Source organism: Pelophylax lessonae (genome assembly GCF_965119305.1).
Source record: "Pelophylax lessonae genome assembly, chromosome: 7".
In the NCBI taxonomy this organism is placed as follows: domain Eukaryota; kingdom Metazoa; phylum Chordata; class Amphibia; order Anura; family Ranidae; genus Pelophylax; species Pelophylax lessonae.
This window is the reverse complement of record NC_138774.1, coordinates 229015589-229034616: the sequence shown is the minus strand read 5'-3', so window position 1 is coordinate 229034616 and position 19028 is coordinate 229015589. Positions and strand designations below refer to the sequence as shown.

Below are 19028 nucleotides of genomic sequence, written 5' to 3'. Positions count from 1 at the left end.
GAAGTCATGGAAAAGTCATGGAATTTTATTGGTAAAAATGTGTATGAACCCTGATATATGGTTTTACCCTATAGTTGACACATAACTCCTCCTAACATATTAACATAGAAACTCAGAATAAAAATACATACATAGCAAAATGGCTTCATGGTCCTTGACAAAGGGAAATATGAAATAATCTTCAAACTAGGGATAGACCGATATGGTTTTTTTTCAGGGCCGATACCAATATTTTGGTCACAACGTATCGGTATCGGCCGATATGGGCTGATGTTTTGTACATTTAAGGTTTTGAAAAATAAAGACAGTTTTTTACACAAATCTGGTACTGAACATGTTAATTTTTGTTGAATGCTTAATGGCTGGCTTTCTGGCACCCTGTGGTGGGTGGCTGGCTGGCTTGCTGTCACCCTGTGGTGGATGGCTGCCTGGCTGGCAACCTGTGGTGGATGGCTGCCTGGCTGGCACCCTGTGGTGGCTGGCTGGCTGGCACCCTGTGGTGGCTGGCTGGTTGGCACCCTGTGGTAGGTGGGTGGCTGGCTGGTACAGGGCCTGTGGGCGGCCAACTGGTACAGGGCATGTGGGTGGCTGGCTTTCTGGCACCCTGTTTGTGGGACGCTGGCTGTCTGGCACCCTATGGTGAGTGGCTGGCTGGCACCCTGTGGTAGGTGGGTGGCTGGCTGGTACAGGGCCTGTGGGTGGCTGGCTGGTACAGGGCCTGTGGGTGGCTGGCTGATACAGGGCCTGTGGGTGGCTGGCTGGTACAGGGCCTGTGGATGGCTGGCTGGCACTCGGCTGCTGTGGGTGGGTGTATGGCTTTGATACACTCCTGCAAGACTAGTTGAGGTTGTCCAAGGCGAGGGAGGCAGCCTAAGAAGGCAGAATGATGCCACAAAAATATCGGCCAGTTGCCGATACCGATATATTGGGGAAACTGCATATCGACCCCCGATATATCAGCCTAGCCAATAATCGGTCTATCCCTACTTCAAAATAACATCATTACATAGTACAGTATCTCACAAAAGTGAGTACACCCCTCACCTTTTTGTAAATATTTTATTATATCTTTTCATATGACAACACTGAAGAAATTACAATTTTCTGCAATGTAAATTAGTGAGTGTACAACTTGTATAACAGTGTAAATTTGCTGTCCCCTCAAAATAACTCAACACACAGCCATTAACGTCTAAACTGCTGGTAACAAATGTGACTGCACCCCTAAGTGTATATGTCCAAAGTGTCAAAGTTTTGTATAGCCACCATTATTTTCCAGAACTGCATTAGCCCTCTTGGGCATGGAGTTCACCAGAGCTTCACAGGTTGCCACTGGAGTCCTCTTTCACTCCTCCATGACGAAATCATGGAGCTGGTGGAAGTTACGCTCTTCCATTTGAGGATGCCCCACAGATGCTCCACCTTTACCCTCAGCTTCTTTAGTAAGGCAGTGGTCGTCTTGGGAGGTGTGTTTTGAGGTCAGTATCATGTTGGAATACTGCCCTGCGGCTCAGTCTCCGAGGCGAGGGGATCATGCTCTGTTTCAGTATATCACTGTATATCAGTATATCACAGTACATGTTGGCATTCATGGTTCCCTCAATGAACGGTAGCCCCCCCAGTGCCGGCAGCACTCATGCAGCCCCAGACCATGACACTCTCACTATCATGCTTAACTGTAGGCATGACACACTTGTCTTTTTACTCCTCACCTGGTTACCGCCACACACGCTTGACACCATCTGAACCAAATAAGTTTATTTTGGTCTCATCAGACCATAAGACATGGTTCCAGGAATATGTCCTTACTCTGCTTTTCTTCAGCAAACTTTGTTCAGGCTTTCTTGTGCATCATCTTTAGAATAGGCTTCCTTCTGGGACGACAGTCATGCAGGCCAATTTGATGCAGTGTGCAAGATATGGTCTGAGGAATGACAGGCTTACCCCCCTTCAACCTCTGCAGCAATGCTGGCAGCACTCATACGTCTATTTCCCAAAGACAACCTCTGGATATAACGCTGAGCATGTGCACTCAACTTCTTTGGTCGACCATGACAAGGCCTGTTCTGAGTGGAACCTGTCCTGGTAAACTGCTGTATGGTCTTAGCCACCGTGCTGCAGCTCAGTTTCAGGGTCTTGGCAATCTTCCTATAGCCTAGGCCAGGGGTCTCCAAACTATTACACTCCAGTTGTTTGGGAATTACAATTCTCATCATGCCTACTTATGTCTGTGAATGTCAGTTTTACAATGCCTCATGGGATGTGTAGTTCCACAACAGCTGGAGCGCCGTAGTGTGGAGATCCCTGGCCTAGGCCATCTTTATGTAGAGCAACAATTCTTTTGTTTTAGATTCTGTGCAATGTTGAGCTTCCAGTGACCAGTATGAGAGAGTGAGAGCGATAAAACCAAATTTTAATACACTTGCTCCCCATTCACACCTGAGACCTTGGAACACTAAATAGTCACATGACACCGGGGAGGAAAAATGGCTAATTGAGCTCAATTTGGACATTTTCACTTAGGGAAATCTCACAGGGAATTTTATCAATTAAGCTCTACGTTTCGAAAACTTGCTAGCCCTCTCCTTATCTGGGAGTGTCTAAATGTTGTCTGTGCTGGCCCAGCTCCTCTTCCCCCCTTGCCTGTTTACATACTCTTTTATGTAGCAGCCTGGGCGTTGAATGAAGGGGAAAATTAGATTGTTAGCTGAATGTCAGCCCTTAGTCTGCTGACGTCATATCCAAGATAGAGGTGCCCAATAGCAGTCTCAGGGCTTTTGTATGTCTACACAAGAGAGGCTTTTATAGGTGATAAAATTGCCTAAAACACATTGAGGGCTCGTTCACACCAGCGAATGCACAGCTTGTAGTGTGCGCTCAAAAACATAGGGAGATTTACTTAAAATTGATGCACACAGAATCTGGTGCAGCTGTGCATAGAAACCAATCAGCTTCCAGGTTTTATTTTCAACCTTAATTTTAATTGAACAAGCTGAAGTTAGTAGCTGATTGGTTACAATGCAAAGCTGCACCAGATTCTGTGTGCTGCAGTTTTAGTAAATCTCCTTCAGTGTGCCAATCTGTGTATTGCCCCCAGAGAACTTTATTGAAATATCATGACATTTCAATACACTTAGATTTATCATTTTACCATAGCAGGGGCTGCAATGTGGTGGTTCCTGCATTACAAAAAAAAGGCCTGCGTGCATTGATACTATTTCAAAGAAGACATTTTGCCTTATCTGTGTGTTGGGGCTGCGCTGAAAAATAGCAGCTGGGATAGACCCAATGCATTTTAAAAGTGCACGTGATTTTTTTATGGGAAGATTGTTGTTGAAATGAATAGACTGGCAACAGGGTTTCTTTAACCACTTCAATACTGGGCACTTTCACTCCCTTCCTGCCCAGGCCAATTTTCAGCTTTTAGCGGTCATGCAACACTGTACCTACACCAAATTTATGTAATTTTCCCCCCCACAAATAGAGCTTTCTTTTGGTGGTATTTGATCACCGCAAGGTTTTTTTCTTTTTTGCTAAACAAATAAAAAAAAAAGGCCGAAAAGTTTTGAAAAAAAAAAAAAAAAAAGTTATACAATTTTGTAAATACGTTTTTTCCTGCACTGATGGGGTGGCACTGATATGCGGCACTGATGGGCGCTGATATGTGGCACTGATGGGTAGCACTGATATGCAGCATTGGTGGGCACTGATGGGTGGCACTGATAGGCGGCACTGATGAGCACTGATAGGCGGCACTGGTGGGCAATAATGAGCACTGGTGGGCGGCACTGATAGAAGGCAATGATGGGCACTGGTGGGCAGCACTGATGGGGAGGGCACTGGTGGGCTCCCTGAGCCCTGATTGCCATCCCTGGTGGCCATAGTGGGCATTCCTTGGGGTCATGGGGGGCATCCCTGGGGTCATGGGTGGGCATCCCTGGTGGTTCTAGTGGCACCCCCCCCCCCCCCCATGAGGGTCTGCACTGGTAATCAACGATCTGATTACCAGTGCAGACCCCCCCGTCAGGAGAGCCACAGATCGGCTCTCCTATACGCGTGCTTGTCGGGCACGTACTGAGGAAAGCCGATCAACGGCTCTTCCTGTGTACTATGTGACCAGCCGTGATTGGACACAGCTGGTAACATGGCAAAGAGCCTATGTCAGTGGCTCTTTACCGAGATCGGAGATGCGGTTTGTCAGTGTGACACGCCGCATCACCGATCACCAGGGGGCGCGTAGAGCGCATTATCCTGCCGCCGTCATATGACGTCTGGTCAGGATAATGCAACCACTTTCCCGCCGTCAATCGCCTATTGGGCGAGCGGGAAGTGGTTAAAGGGACCCCGTCAGGATCAATATAGAAGAGCAGTTGTTGCCCACACATTTCTGAAAGCAGACCAAGGTAAACTTGTTGAACTGTTCCCAGCATAGTAAGGCAGACACCTCTGTCATCATCAATGTCCTCCAACATCCAGGAACCCAGTGCACCCAGCTATGCAAATATTGCATACAGGTACTAAAGTGAAGCTCTGACCTAACTTCTGCTTTTCTTCACTGTCTACATCACCATTCTCACAGAGCAATGCTAAGGGAATCCTTTTGTCTTTTGAAAAAATGTTAGTAATTGAAGCTCTCATGGACCTGTAAAGCATTGCACCCATGATCTGCAGTTTGTGGGTGTAATGCCATGGCTGTGCAGGCTGTCTGTGTATGTGTCTGGCTGTACCTCTGATACAGAAAGGCAGTTACACTGTGACAGGAAGCATGAATGAACTACCACAAAGGCTCTTGGACCTTGTAGTTTTCCTATTCACAGAACAGAGAAGATCCCCCTCTAGCTGTCAGAATGGGCGATCGGGGAGGTGCAGGGGTAATATGTTACAAATATGGGTGTAATGTGTTACAAAAGGTGAATTTCTCCTTTAAACGAAGACACCCAAATGGCATGGATATGCTGTAGATGATATTTTGTTAAGTGGAGCTTCACCCAAAAGAGGAAGCTCCACTTGTTCACACCCTCCCCTCCACTGCCACATTTGGCACTTTTTTGAGGGGGAGCAGGTACCTGTTTTTGACAGGCAGCCACTCCCACTTGCTGGTAAGATCGCCACACGGGGATCTCTGTCATGTCCGGCCTGTCCTCCCCCCATCAAAATGATAGGTCAGCAGGGACTTGCCGGAGTCACAGGAACCAGCACTTGGCACTGTCAGGAAAGATCAGGTTGCAGAATAATGGTTCTGCTGGCATAGGCAGACCATACTGGCATAGACAGACCATGTGGATGCAATGAGCCTATTAGTACTGTTATAGAAAGGTTCATTTTTTTTTTCTTTATTTCAAGTGGTTCTAAAGGCTTGAGGTTTTTTACCTTAATACATGCTATGCATTAAGGTAAAAAAAAACTTCCAGTGACCCCCCCCCTCGGCACCCCCAGATACTTGCCTGGCTTCTCTGTTGATCCAGCGCTGTGCCTTTCCCAAGCACAGAGGCAGCAGCGGGAGGCATTGGTGCCTGCTGCTGTCAATCAAATCCTGTATGAGGGAACGGGGCCAAGCCACGCTGTGTGGGTCTATGGACACGTGTATTCTTGCTCGGGAATGAGCCTGTGCACCTGCCTTATTGCCAAAGTTAGCAGGGCCGCTCTGGGACAAACGAAATAACATGTTTGTTATTTCAATTTAAAAATGTTGCTGTTAATACGCTTTAAGCTTACCAGTCCTTTGATGTGGTGCCTGCATTCATGTTTTCTTTTTTTGCTAAACATTTTCAGCAAGAAAAAAAAAAAAATACCTGCTGATTGTGCCAGTAATGGAAGTATCCTTGTCACTCTGAGCTGACATAAAGATAAAAAAAAAATCAAATCTTTCTTCTGTAAACTTTTAATCTAATCACTCCCCAAGTAATAGAAATAATCAAAGACAGATCTGAAGTCCAGCCTGTGTGACAACCATGGCCGCCCCCATTAATGCATCAGAGAAGTGAGTGTAGCCACCCAGGTACAGGAAGTGTTTTATGCACAGAAATACGAGGTGCAGACATTTTTTTAAAAGAAAAAACGAATGCAGCCACCACACCTAAGGACTGGTAACCTGCAATATATTACAATTTTGTTTTGGGACTTACATACCCTTTAAGTACAAACAGGTTTACTTTAAATATGTATAGTTAATTTTTATGTTTGGATATAAAACTGTTACTATTCTTATTCTACATATTCACATGAAAGTTCTCTTTGTCAATAAAATATTTGAAGCTATGTTTATGTCCCTGCGGAAAGTAAAATATTTATTCATTCTGAATTCTTTTCTTTTATAAGGGTTTACCCTCCACTTCAAGAGCAGTTCTCCGCCTTGAAAGAATCTGAAGGAGAAATGAAAATAAAAGGTACTTTTTCTGCTGGTGAAACGGTTTGTGTATTTTATATCCCTGCCTGCAAGTATGGTCGCATACCTTGACACAATCCGTAGTAGCCCCAAAGCCTTGGGAGGGTTAGGCTGATGTCACACGGGCGACTCCGATGGCGCCAAACACTGCCGGTTCTTCCTTGCTAGTGAAGAGACAGCAAGTGACCGATAAGAGCAGAAGATCCAGAAAGTCGCACAAGACCTGCTGTGTGTGGACAAGTGGCAGTTTCAGCCTGGACCCCCGCCAGGCTACGCCCCAATGCATTTCACTCTACAATGCGTTTCACTCCACTGACATGCAATTGCATAGGGAATAGCATTCTCCTCTAAAGGCTACTGATACTGAAACCTATGTAATGTCTTTTAGATACTCGCTTATTAGGTCTAAACACAGGTTCACCTTAAATCTATCCTTCCACAACGGTAATGGTGCGCTTGTTCGTTGTGGTTCCCTTCCTTAACCCCTCGGAGCCTAAGCCTTTTTCTGACATGTTGCTTACAAGTTAAAATCAGTATTTTTTGCTAAAAAGTTACTTAGAACCCCCAAATATTTTTTATATATTTTTTTTTTTTAGCAGAGACCCTAAAGAATAAAATGGCGTTCGTTGCAAAATGTTATGCTACACTGTTTTTGAGCAGCAGTTTTTCAAACGCAATTTATTTGGGGGGGAAATAGACTTTTTAATGAATTAAAAAAAGCTTAAAAATGGCTATCCCAATTTTTTTGCATAATGTGAAAGATGATGTTACGCCGAATAAATCGATACCAAATATGTCATGTTTTAAAATTGTACACACTCGTGGAATGGCGACAAACTTCAGTACTTTAAAAATCTCCGTAGGCGATGCTTTAAAAAATCTTAACGGTTACCAGTTTCAGAGTTACAGAGAAGGTTTTGTGCTAGAACTATTGCTCTCACTCGAACGATTGCAGCGATACCTCACGTGTGGTTTGAACACTGTTTACATATGCGGGCTCGACTTGCGTGTGTGTTCGCTTCTGGGTGTGAGCACGGAGGGATGGGGCACTTTTTTTTTTTTTTTTTCTTCATTATTTTATTTTTTATTTTTACACTGTTTATTTAAAAAAAACATTTTTTTTTCATCACTTTTAGGCCTCTTGCACACGATACTCCTGTTTGCACATCTACTTTTTCAGACTTTTTTTTTTTAAATGTATTTGCGCGAATGCTCAACAACTTTTTTTCGCATTCTTGTTCTGTTCTATATGTAAATGGCCATTTGTGCGCATTTGCACGTATGAGGTGTAAATTACTGACCAAAAATGCAGATTTTTCTATTTTGTTTTTACTGAAGAATGCACAGCGCTCGTTTACGCGCCTGTGTGCATAGGCACATACTAAATAATGGGCTGTATTTTAGCTCCGTTAAAAAAATATATATTTTATTTTTTTTTTAATCTGGCGGCTTTAAGGCTCCAGTACCTGGAAGTGAGTTAATTACATGGCTTCCAGGTTTTATCATGGGAGACCCGATCAAAGCAGAGTCTGGCTTTGGGTCTTCAGCCAGCTGGCGGAGGTGCAGGCTGGTCACTCAGACCCGGGCGAGCCGCGGAAGCCAGTGAGAGGGGGGGGGATGTCTTTGTAATGACAGCCAAGCTGCTCAGCTGCATCGCTTGTCATTACAAGAAAGCCGACTGTCTGCTCTAAATAATGGTACTGGGGTGATGCAGGCATCACCCCGGTACAACCCCCCTGAAGCCGAGGCCACATCTTTGCATTCTGTTGGCGTGAAGGGATTAAACAAACCTGTGGAGAGGGTAAATTGATAATATCCTGCCGACAAGATCTGTGGTAATGCTGGTAGCCCAAATCTCAAGATACAGTGCAACATCATCTTCCCCTGAGATTTGGGCTACTCAGCATTCTCTGTGATCTGGCTGGAAGGAGGAAGGTGTCTTCCTCACCTATGCTAATGTGTTTTGCGACCTGCTCTGTGTTTTTTTTTTTTTTTTTTTTTTTTTTTTTTTTTTTTTTTTTATATATATTTTACTGAACTTTTACACAGCATCTTGGGGGGGTTCCCTTTTAAAGAGGTTCTTCTATCATTAAAAAAAAATAATAAATTAATAAAAGTTAGCAGCTACATATACTGACTTTTAACTAGGGATAGACCGATATGGTTTTTTCAGGGCTGATACCGAAATTTTGGTCACAACGTATAGGTATCGGCCGATATGGGCCAATATTTTGTACATTTTGAAAAGTAAAGACAATTTTTGACACAAATCTGGTACTGAACATGTTAATTTTTCCTTAATGCTTAATGGCTGGCTTGCTGGCACCCTGTGGTGGGTGGCTGGCTTGTTGGCACCCTGTGGTGGGTGGCTGGCTTGTTGGCACCCTGTGGTGGGTGGCTGGCTTGCTGGCACACTGTGGTGGGTGGCTGGCTGTCTGGCATCCTGTGGCGAGTGGCTGGCTGTCTGGCACCCTGTGGCGGGTGGCTGGCTGTCTGGCACCCTGTGATGGGCGACTGGCTGGCACAGGGGCTGTGGGCGGCTGGCTGGCTGGCACCCTGTGGTGGGTGGCTGGCTGGCACCCTGTGGTGGGTGGCTGGCTGGCACCCTGTGGTGGGTGGCTGGCTGGCACCCTGTAGTGGGTGGCTGGCTGGCACCCTGTAGTGGGTGGCTGGCTGGCACCCTGTAGTGGGTGGCTGGCTGGCTGGCACCCTGTGGTGGCTGGCTGGCACCCTGTGGTGGGTGGGTGGCTTGCACAGGGGCTGTGGGTGGCTGGCTTGTACAGGGCCTGTGGGCGGCTGGCTGGTACAGTGCCTGTGGTTGGCTGCTACAGGGCCTGTGGGTGGCTGGTTGTCTTGCACCCTGTGGCGAGTGGCTGGCTGTCTGGCACCCTGTGGCGAGTGGCTGGTTGTCTGGCACCCTGTGGTGGGTGGCTGGCTGGCTGGCACACTGTGGTGGGTGGGTGGCTTGCACAGGGGCTGTGGGTGGCTGGCTTGTACAGGGGCTGTGGGTGGCTGGCTTGTACAGAGCCTGTGGGCGGCTGGCTGGTACAGTGCCTGTGGCTGGCTGGTTGTCTGGCACCCTGTGGTGGGTGGCTGGCTGGCACCCTGTGGTGGGTGGCTGGCTGGTACAGGGCCTGTGGCTGGCTGGCTCGCTGATACAGTGCCTGTGGCTGGCTGGTACAGGGCCTGTGGATGTGGGTGGCTGGCTGGCACTGGGCTGCTCTGAGTGGGTGTATAGCTGTGATACACTCCCGTGAGACTAGTCCCAACTCCAGACGAGGCTGTCCAAGTGTCCAAGGCGAGGGAGGCGGCCTAAGAAGGCAGAATGACGTCACAAAAATATCCGCAATATCGGCCAGTTCCAGGGCCGACACTAATATATCAGGGAAAGTGCATATCGGCCCCCGATAATTGGTCTATCCCTACTTTTAACCACTTAGCGACTTACCTTTAGCAGTTTTACGTCACTTACTGGGATATGTTTTACCCAAAATATGTAGCAGCATACATATTGGCCTAAATTGATGAAGAAATGTAATTTTTTTTAATTTTTTTTTTTTATTGGAAATGTTTTATAGCAGAAAGTAATAAGTTTATTTTTTTTCAAATGTTTTATTTTTTTTTTTTTTGTTTTGTAGCACAAAAAATAAATGCAAAGGTGATCAAATACCACCAAAAGAAAGCTCTATTTGTGGGAAAAGAGGACATAAATTTTATTTGGGTACAGCGTCGCACGACCGTGCAGTTGTCAGTTAACCACTTGCCGACCACCGCACGGCTATTTACTGCGGTAGTCAGCCGCTACTGGGCCTGCAGGGGGCAAGCTTTAGCCCCCGCTCGTTCCCTGACATCCCCGCGAGTGACCGGCGGACATCGGAGCCGCCGGTCACTCGCGGTCTCCCGCTGGAGAGGGAGAAAGGCAGACGGCTAATGTACACACAGCCGTCTGTCATTCTCCCTGAAGCAACTGCAGAGATCATACGATCCTACTATGTAGGATCGTATGTCTCTGTGGTTACTTCACAAGCCACGCCCCTCCACAGTTAGAATCACGCCCCTAGGGATACATTTAACTCACTGATCACCAATAAAGTTAACCCCTTCCCTGCCAGTGTCATTTTTACAGTAACCGTGCATATTTATAGCACTGATTACTGTAGTAATGTCACTGGTACCCCCAAAAGTGTCAAAAATGTCAGTCAGGGGTCCGATCTGTCCGCCGCAATGTCGCAGTCCTGCAAAAAAAATCGCAGATCGCCGCCATTACTAGTTTAAAAAAAAAAAAACAATAAAAATTACATAAATCTTTCCCTTAGTAAACGCAATAACAAAATACGCTTCTTGCGATTTTTTTTTTTTTTTTTTTTTTTTTTTTTTTTTTTTTACCAAAAATATGTAGCAGAAAACAAATTGGCCTAAAATGTTAAAAAAATTAGATTTTTACATTTTTTTTTTTTGAGAATTTCATATAAAAAAATGTGAAAAATACTGTTTTTTTTTTTTTTTCCAAAATTGTCGCTCTTTTTTTGTTTATAGCGCAAAAAAAAAAAAAATAATCGCACAGGTGATCACATACCACCAAAATAAAAGTTCTGTTTGTGGGAAAAAAAGGACGTAAATTTCATTTGGGTACAGCGTCGCACGACCGCGCAATTGTCTGTTAAAGTCACGCAGTGCTGAATCACAAAATAGGGCCTGGTCTTTGAGCAGCCAAATCCTTCGGGGCTTAAGTGGTTAAAGTAACGCAGTGCCATATCACAAAAAATTGCCTGGGCATGAAGGGGGGGTAAATCTTCCGGTGGTTAATAAAAGGACACTTACCCGGCGCTGGTTCATCACTTATCTTCAGGTCCCTGTTGCTGGCATTTTTATTGTGGGAAGTAGCTTCACTGCCGGCCTCCAACTGTGCATGCGGGAGTTGCGCTGTGCTTCCAGAAGGCTGCATGAGGGACAACTAGACAATTCCAGTGGAAATGGGAGCAGGTAGCTCACAAAACCAGATACCTGCTCACCCCCACCCAAAAAGTGGGAAAGGAGGAAAAGGAGGGGAGGAGGAGGACATAAAGCGAAATTTCCATTTTTAGCGGGGAACTATATTTTTATATCCGCTTTCTGCACTGTGAACATTAAATAAGTTGAAAACAACACAGATAAAGTATTTGTGTTTCACTGCTGCTACTTGTGATCCCAAAACTTTGAGACAAACCGAACCGGGACAGGAGCACTTGGAGGGGACTGCAGGGTAGTCTCTTGCCTACTGACTATGGGCCCTGGCTTTTGAAGGAGCCTGGGGGAACCTTTGGAGTCGTTTTACTTCAGATGCCAGTCTATGTCTCCCCGAAACACACAGGCCCTGAGCAATGGGGGACCCAGATACATATTTGGGGCCTCTGTGCCCAAATTATATTATGTGCAACCAAACAAATAAATGTTCAATTAACAGTAGTCATGCTGTATTAGATCATGTGATTCGCCATATTTCAAGTATTTTTCAGGTAAGCTACAGTGGGCAAAGAAAAGAATCGCCCCCTTTAAAAATCACATTTTGTTGCTTTGCAGCCTGAAATGAGGGCATGTGGCATGTGCTTTTTGTTTTATCCACCTGTATTTACTAGTGAACAAAGAAAAAAGGGGTTCCCCTAAGGGTTTGGGACTTTTAAGGCACTCAATGTAGTAAAAGAAAGTATGTAAGTAGAGTGTATAACAAGTATTATATAATTTTATTAATGACAATAAGAAATCTAACAACAACGGATGTTGTACAAATACATAGATATGGGCAAGCAGATGGCAAATTATAACACAGCTGCAGAAACGTGCAAGAAAATCACAGTCAAATACCCAACGCGTTTCGAAGCTATTCGCTTCTTCTTCAGGGGTAATTCAAATACAAAATATTGCACATAGATTTCTACAATAAAAATAACATAGAGACATGTTAGAGGCATTAAATACATTATACAACTTTGCAGAGTCTTAGAGAAAAAGAGAAAACAATTCTGGGTAAATACATACTTGCATAGTCTCTGACTGTGTTGGGATAGTTCTGCTTGCACAGGTTAAAACCAATTAGGCGGACTCAGTGCTTCTCTGTGTGTCCCCGGTGCAAAATAAATGGTAGACAGGTCCCTTGCAGGTCAAAGAGACCTGTGGCTGAGGGGATGATCACCCTCAAATTGCATGAATCTAGAGAGATCCCATCCAAGAAGTTGTGTGCGGCTGGAGTCCAAATAATAAGAGCTCAGGCATAAGGATGGTGTAGGGACAATGTTTCCTAAAAACAAGGATAATAGTAGTCTTATAAGCAGGCAAGGTTTACCGCCAAGGGTGAAGTTTAATGGTGAAGTGAACTAAAATGTGAGAGAAAGAGGGTGGAAGGATACCAATAGTGGGTAAAAAACTGGGTGTGCATAGGGGCAACCAAAACGGAATGGGGGTGCCGATGAGGTATGTGCCTGATCAAATGATAAATGACCAGCAGGAGAGGGAAAAAGAGAAGTGCTGGTAGTGAACAGGTAAAAAGGCAGAAACAATGCTACTAGGATGATAGTGGTATGTCTTGGGACCAAAGAGGTAGAAAATCGCCAGAAAGAAGAGACATAAGAAACCATTCCAACAGCCTACTTACAGCACCTACGGGGATCCAAAGAGAAAGAGCCTAAGTATGTCCGTGTCAGGAGCACGGTAAAGTAGAATGAGTGAGGCAGTGAACATTGTCTTATAGCTCGTTTGAATTGTAACAATTGGATACAGCTGATCCTAGTAGGGAGGGGCTGGTGGTGGTAGAAACAAACCTGGGCTTGGTAGGGCTCCCTGGGAGGTTGGGGCTCGACGCCGCCTCCCCCTCCATATGACGCAGAGGGGCGGGACCGCCACGAGGCCGCGGCCAGCCCACATCCTCCCACCGGCACAGAAGCTTCCCTCCACTGTATGCAAGGCAGGGAGGGAAGCAAGTGCGCGAGTGTAGGGGCTACGGATGCCCCAGCTGGACAAAACACTCAAGCGCATCGAGACAGAGCTCTCCAAGGAGGCGCTCTCACCGTGCCGGGTCGCACACAACAACTAGAGGATGGGCAATATTCATGCTCGTTGTCATGGAATATTTAATGGAGGAGACACAAAAAAAGAGACATAGTATTAAAAAACATTACATTATGATATCCCAAAATGCCAAAGGCAATTAAGTCATCAATATAACCATGGGGCAGACACAGAAGTGCAGAGTCGCCAAATCGGATGCTCTGTGACATGACATGCAGAGCATACAAAAAGAAGCATAATAACATTGGTATTTTTGGTATTTATGCAATTAGGGATATATACAGGGAGGGATGGGAACAGCCAAAAGGGGGATCAGAAATACATAACAGACAATATATGAAAATATATTATACACCCTTAAAGAGTGTGAAATTGTGTAATGTCAGAGTGTGTGTACCGTGAACTCTTATCATCCATCATGGACCACGGAGAGAAATAAGAGTGAATAGGAAAAAAAAGAGAGAAGGGGAACGGAAAAAGGGGGGGGGAGGGGAAGAAAAATGGGGGGGGGGGAGGAAAGGGGGGGAGGGGAGGGAAAAAGGGGAAGAGGGGAGAAAGAAGAAGAGGGGGGAGGAAAGAAGGGGGGTTGTGAAGGAAGAAATGGAGCTGACGGGGAGAAAGAGGGTGGGGGCTAGAGAGATGGTTATTTTTCCATACCTCCTGAGGAGAATCCCTCCAAGAAAGGTCTGAACGAGATCATATCATTTAACCCCGGGGGCTGTGTGGCTTTGTTGTTTACTATCCACCTGAGCTCCATCTGGAGCAGGACCTTGTTCCAGTCCCCTCCTCTGGAGCTCGGGTGGATGCGATCAAGTATAAGGAACTTGATTTTGGGGAAATTCCCATTGTGGACCAACTTGGTATGACGACCCAGGGGGAGATCCAGGTCACAGCTGCGCATGCTTAGAATGTGGCGGTATGCACGCCTCCAGAACTCCTGCTTCGTTTTGCCAATATAAAAGCAACCACAGTCACATAACAAAAGGTAAACCACACCAAATGTGCGGCAGTTAGCAAAATGTCTAGGTCGGTACTTTAGACCATTTGGTAACGTTAGATTTTTTGTTGTACACATGAATTTGCAATACTTGCAACTGCCACACATGAACGTGCCCTTGTATTTACAAGGACAGTCCTTGTTTGTGCCTTTTTATATTCACTTTTGACCAATTGGTCTTTTAGGGCAGAGACCTTTTTGAAAGTGAACTGTGGGGTAGGAGGTATATAACAGCTTAAGATGGGGTCCATGGAGAGAATGTGCCAGTATTTGTTGACAATTTGTCTCACCCTAGGGTGTTGGTCTGAGAATTTAGTAATGATTCTGATAACATTAGCTTGATCTTTCTCTTTCTTGGAGGAGGAGCGAATAAGATCTGACCTGTTACTGGTGGCCGCTTTCTTGTAGGCCCTCTTGAGAGAGGTCTTGGAATAGCCCCTCCGCAGAAGTCTGTCCCGGAGTCCATCAGCAGCCATTTGAAAAGATGTGAAATCTGAGCAATTACGTCTGATGCGTAAATATTGGCTGTAGGGGATTGAATTAATCAATGATTTGGGATGAAAGCTCGAAGCATGTAATATAGTATTACCTGCTGTGGACTTCCGGAACAGGCTGCTGCGGAGGGAGACATCCTCTCCCCTCTTAATTTCCACGTCCAAGAAAGAGATGAGATTTTTGTCTGCTTGAAAGGTAAAGAGAAGGTTAAAATCGTTCTTATTTAGTCTCTCCATACATTGATGTAATAGGTCTAAGGGCCCCAACCAAACAACAAAAATGTCATCGATATAACGATACCACATTAGAATGTGGTCGGTATATATCGATAATGATTCATCTGTTAAAACGGAACGCTCCCACTCCCCCAGGTACAGATTGGCGTAGGATGGGGCACAACAAGTGCCCATCGCTACGCCCTGCACCTGGAGGTAGTGGGAGCCATTGAATGAGATGACATTGTGTAGAAGAATAAACTCCAACAAGGAGGTGATAAATTCACTGTAGGCCTGTTTGCCAGGTCCCTGTTGTGACAAAACATGTTTTATATCTGCGATACCCCTGGAATGGGGGATCGAGCTATATAAAGCCTCAACGTCTATTGTGACGAGTAAGGCTTCGGCTGGAATAATGGTGTCTTCGATAATTTGTAACAGATGGATGGTATCACGTATATACGATGGCAGTGAGGTGACATGGGGGCGTAGATACTCATCAACCAACCTGCTAGCGTTCTCTGTCAGTGCTCCTCGTCCGGAGATAATAGGTCTCCCAGGAGGGTTACACTTGCTTTTGTGCACTTTAGGAAGGGCGTAGAACGTGGGTGTAATCGGAAATGTTGTCCTGATGAACTCCCAGGTCTTTTTGAGGATTGTGCCATTATAGTATGCTAAGTCTACCAGTTCATAGAATTCTTTTGTATATTTTGCTATAATATCAACCGTGATACATCTATACCAGCATACGTTATTTAGAATTTTCATGCACATTTCAACATATCTGTGGTCGTCCATCAGGACGACATTTCCACCCTTATCCGCCGGTTTTATGATGATAGAGTGGTTTTCTGAGAGTTTTCTAAGAACTTGTCTTTCTGAGGATGTAATATTAGGGGTTTTTGAGGGAAATAGTTTGAGTTTTTCCACATCTTTGCTAACTAGTTTGACAAAGGCACTGATGTTTGAATTCAGATTGGTGTTTGGGTATTTGTCAGATTTTTTTGATAATGATGATGGTTTGGGGACAGTTGGAGTGTTTTCATTGTCCACCTCCTGTAAGAGGCGAGGGAGATCGATCCGGTCGATCAAATCCTCGTTCTCCTCTAGGAGGGACATCAGTATATCAAGAGCGGAGTCATTGACAGTGCTTTGTTTCTCAGAATTTTGTTGTTTGTGGAACATTGTTTTGAAATTAAGTTTCCGCGCAAAGAGATGTATGTCTTTTAAAAATCCAAATTTGTCCAAGCCCTCGTTCGGGCAGAAACTTAAGCCAAGTGATAGAACACTCATCTCTTCACCAGAAAGAGAATAGGAGGAAAGATTAAGAATAAATAAGTCAGTAGCAGTGATGGTGGATTTGATCTGTGTGGGGTTAGTGCAACTTATAACATCCAAGTAAAACCATTAAAGCAGAGCCCCAGGCTCCTTTTAGAAAAAGAAAAGTCAGCAGCTACAAATACTGTAGCTACTGACTTTTAGTATTTTGGACAATTAACTGTCCCCGAATCCAGTGGTGTCTTCACCCGAATTGATTTTTCAATTGGCTCTCATGTGTTACTGCCGCCATCTCAGGTAAGGAAAACTGGCAGTGAAGCCTCGCTGCACAAGCGCTCTGCGCTGTGTGTATGGCCCCGGCGGCAGGGGAAGAAGGAGGGGGGCTGAACTCCCAGGTGAGTTTGCTGCAGCCAAGTCCTCTGGAAGTAGGAGTGGGTACCTGTCTGAACCAGGTACATGTCCTCCCCCGAAAGGTGCCAAATGTGGGAGCGGAGGGGGGGAGCAGGCAAATAATCGGAGTTGAAAAAGGATCACCCCCTTATGTCAGTATTTTGTTGGACCACCTTTTGCTTTAATTCCAGCCTTTAGTCTGTTGGGATCTGTTGCGTTTTTTAAGATGGTCAGACAAGACATTTAACCACTTTACCGCTGCTCACTGAGCCTCTACTGCGGCAAAGTGGCTCAATAACGTCTGACAATGTAGACCTACGTCGCCAGACATTCCCCTCTCTCGGCGGCACGTGCGCGCCGCCGGAGGCTCGCTCCCGCTGTATTCAGTCACAGCGGGAGTCCGGCCAGGGGAGGAGAGGCGGTGATCACTGCCGCTCTTCCCCGATCGTCGGGGAATCGAGTGTGGAAATCCGCCCGCTTGTGTAAACTAAGCGGGCGGATCTCCTAAGTGACAGGCAGGGTCAGATTGCAGGGTTCAGCATAGCTGAACCTGCGATCTGTCCCTGTGTCACTCAGTCACCTCCCCCCACACACGTTAGTAAGCACCAGGCATACATTAACCCCTTGATCACCAATAAAAATTAACCCCTTCCCTGCCAGTGTCATTTTTACAGTAACAGTGCATATGTTTAGCACTGATTACTGTAGTAATGTCACTGGTAACCCCAAAAGTGTCAAAAAATGTCAGTCAAGGGTCCGATCTGTCCGCCGCAATGTCGCAGTCCCGCAAAAAAAATCGCAGATCGCCGCCATTACTCGTTAAAAAAAAAACACCAGAAATCTTTCCCTTAGTAAACGCAATAACCAATCAAAATACGCTTATTGCGATTTTTTTTTTTTTTTTTTTTACCAGAAATATGTAGCAGAAAACAAATAGGCCTAAAATGATAAAAAAAATTGATTTTTACATTTTTTTTTTGGGGGGGGGGGGAGAATTTCATATAAAAAATGTGAAGAATATTGTTATTTTTTCAAAGTTGTCGCTTTTTTTTGTTTATAGCGCAAAAAGTAAAAATCGCACAGGTGATTAAATACCACCAAAAGAAAGCTCTGTTTGTGGGGAAAAAAAGGACATAAGTTTTGTTTGGGTACGGCGTTGCATGACCGCGCAATTGTCAGTTAAAGTTGCACAGTGCCGAATCGCAAAAAGTGGCCTGGACGTAAGGCAGCAAATTCCTCCGGTGGTTAATTATTTGGCTTCAACCTCACCAAACGATATGTCTGGCAGAAATGTAGTACAGCTCACCATCCAAACAACACCATTCCTACAGTAAAGCACGAAGGTGGTAATATCACTTGTCAGGATAAAAGGAAAAATGGACGGGGCAAAATACTGTCAAATTCTTGAGAAAAATCTGCTGCCCTCTGCCAGAAAGTTGTCAATGGGAAGAAGGTTTACATTCCAAAATGACGAATGACCCAAAGCACAGGGGAATTTGAGATGAGAGAAGGGGGAATTATTGCATTTTTTTTTTTTTTTTAGGGAATACATTTTTGATGAGACATTTTGAACCAATTTGCTCCAGCAAAGGAAAAAAATCCTTCCTGATCCCCCAAGAGGCAATTGGATATTCCATGGGTCAACTTTACCTATAAATGTTAGTATCCAGTTATGTTATGGAAAGAATCCAGGCCTTTTTTTAAAGCAATCTACTGAGCTGACCAGTACCAGCTCTTGAGGAAGTCTATTCCACATTTTCACAGCTCTTACTGTGAAGAAGCTTTTCTGTATTTGGAGATAAAATCTCCTTTCCTTCAGAAGAGTGCCCCCCTTGTCCCCTGTGATGACCTTAAAATGAAAATCTTAACACCCAGTTCACTATATGGACCCCTTATGTATTTATACATGGTGATCATATTCCCCCTTAATCACTTGCTTACAGGGCACTTTTACCCCCTTCCTGCCCAGGCCAATTTTCAGCTTTCAGTGCTTTCACACTTTGACAATTGTGCAGTCATGCAACACTGTACCCATATGATATTTTTATCATTTTTTTCACACAAATAATTGTTTTCTTTTGGTGGTATTTAATCACCACTGAGTTTATTTTTTGCTAAACAAACAAAATACCAAAAATTTTGAAAAAAAAACAAAAAAAAAAACCTAGTTTGGTTTGTTATCAAATTTAGCAAACAAGTAATTTTTTTCTTCTTTCCTAATGTGCGC

The 19028-nt window shown here is 44.9% G+C and overlaps 2 protein-coding genes across 3 annotated transcripts in view; one reads left to right on the top strand and one right to left on the bottom strand.

The window, feature by feature from the left end:
• HAUS7 (HAUS augmin like complex subunit 7) overlaps positions 1-19028 on the top strand; it is a gene marked incomplete at its 5' end in the record, with an annotated part of 217766 nt that overhangs the window by 119410 nt on the left and 79328 nt on the right. For both annotated transcript variants that reach the window (XM_082263028.1, XM_082263029.1), the window contains one exon: positions 6319-6386. In XM_082263028.1, coding sequence (XP_082119154.1) covers positions 6319-6386 — 68 coding nt within the window. The remainder of the gene's footprint in view (positions 1-6318; positions 6387-19028) is intronic.
• The window catches only part of LOC309559661 (deoxyribonuclease-1-like), a 160041-nt gene that overhangs the window by 135501 nt on the left and 5512 nt on the right, over positions 1-19028 (bottom strand). The window lies entirely within an intron of this gene.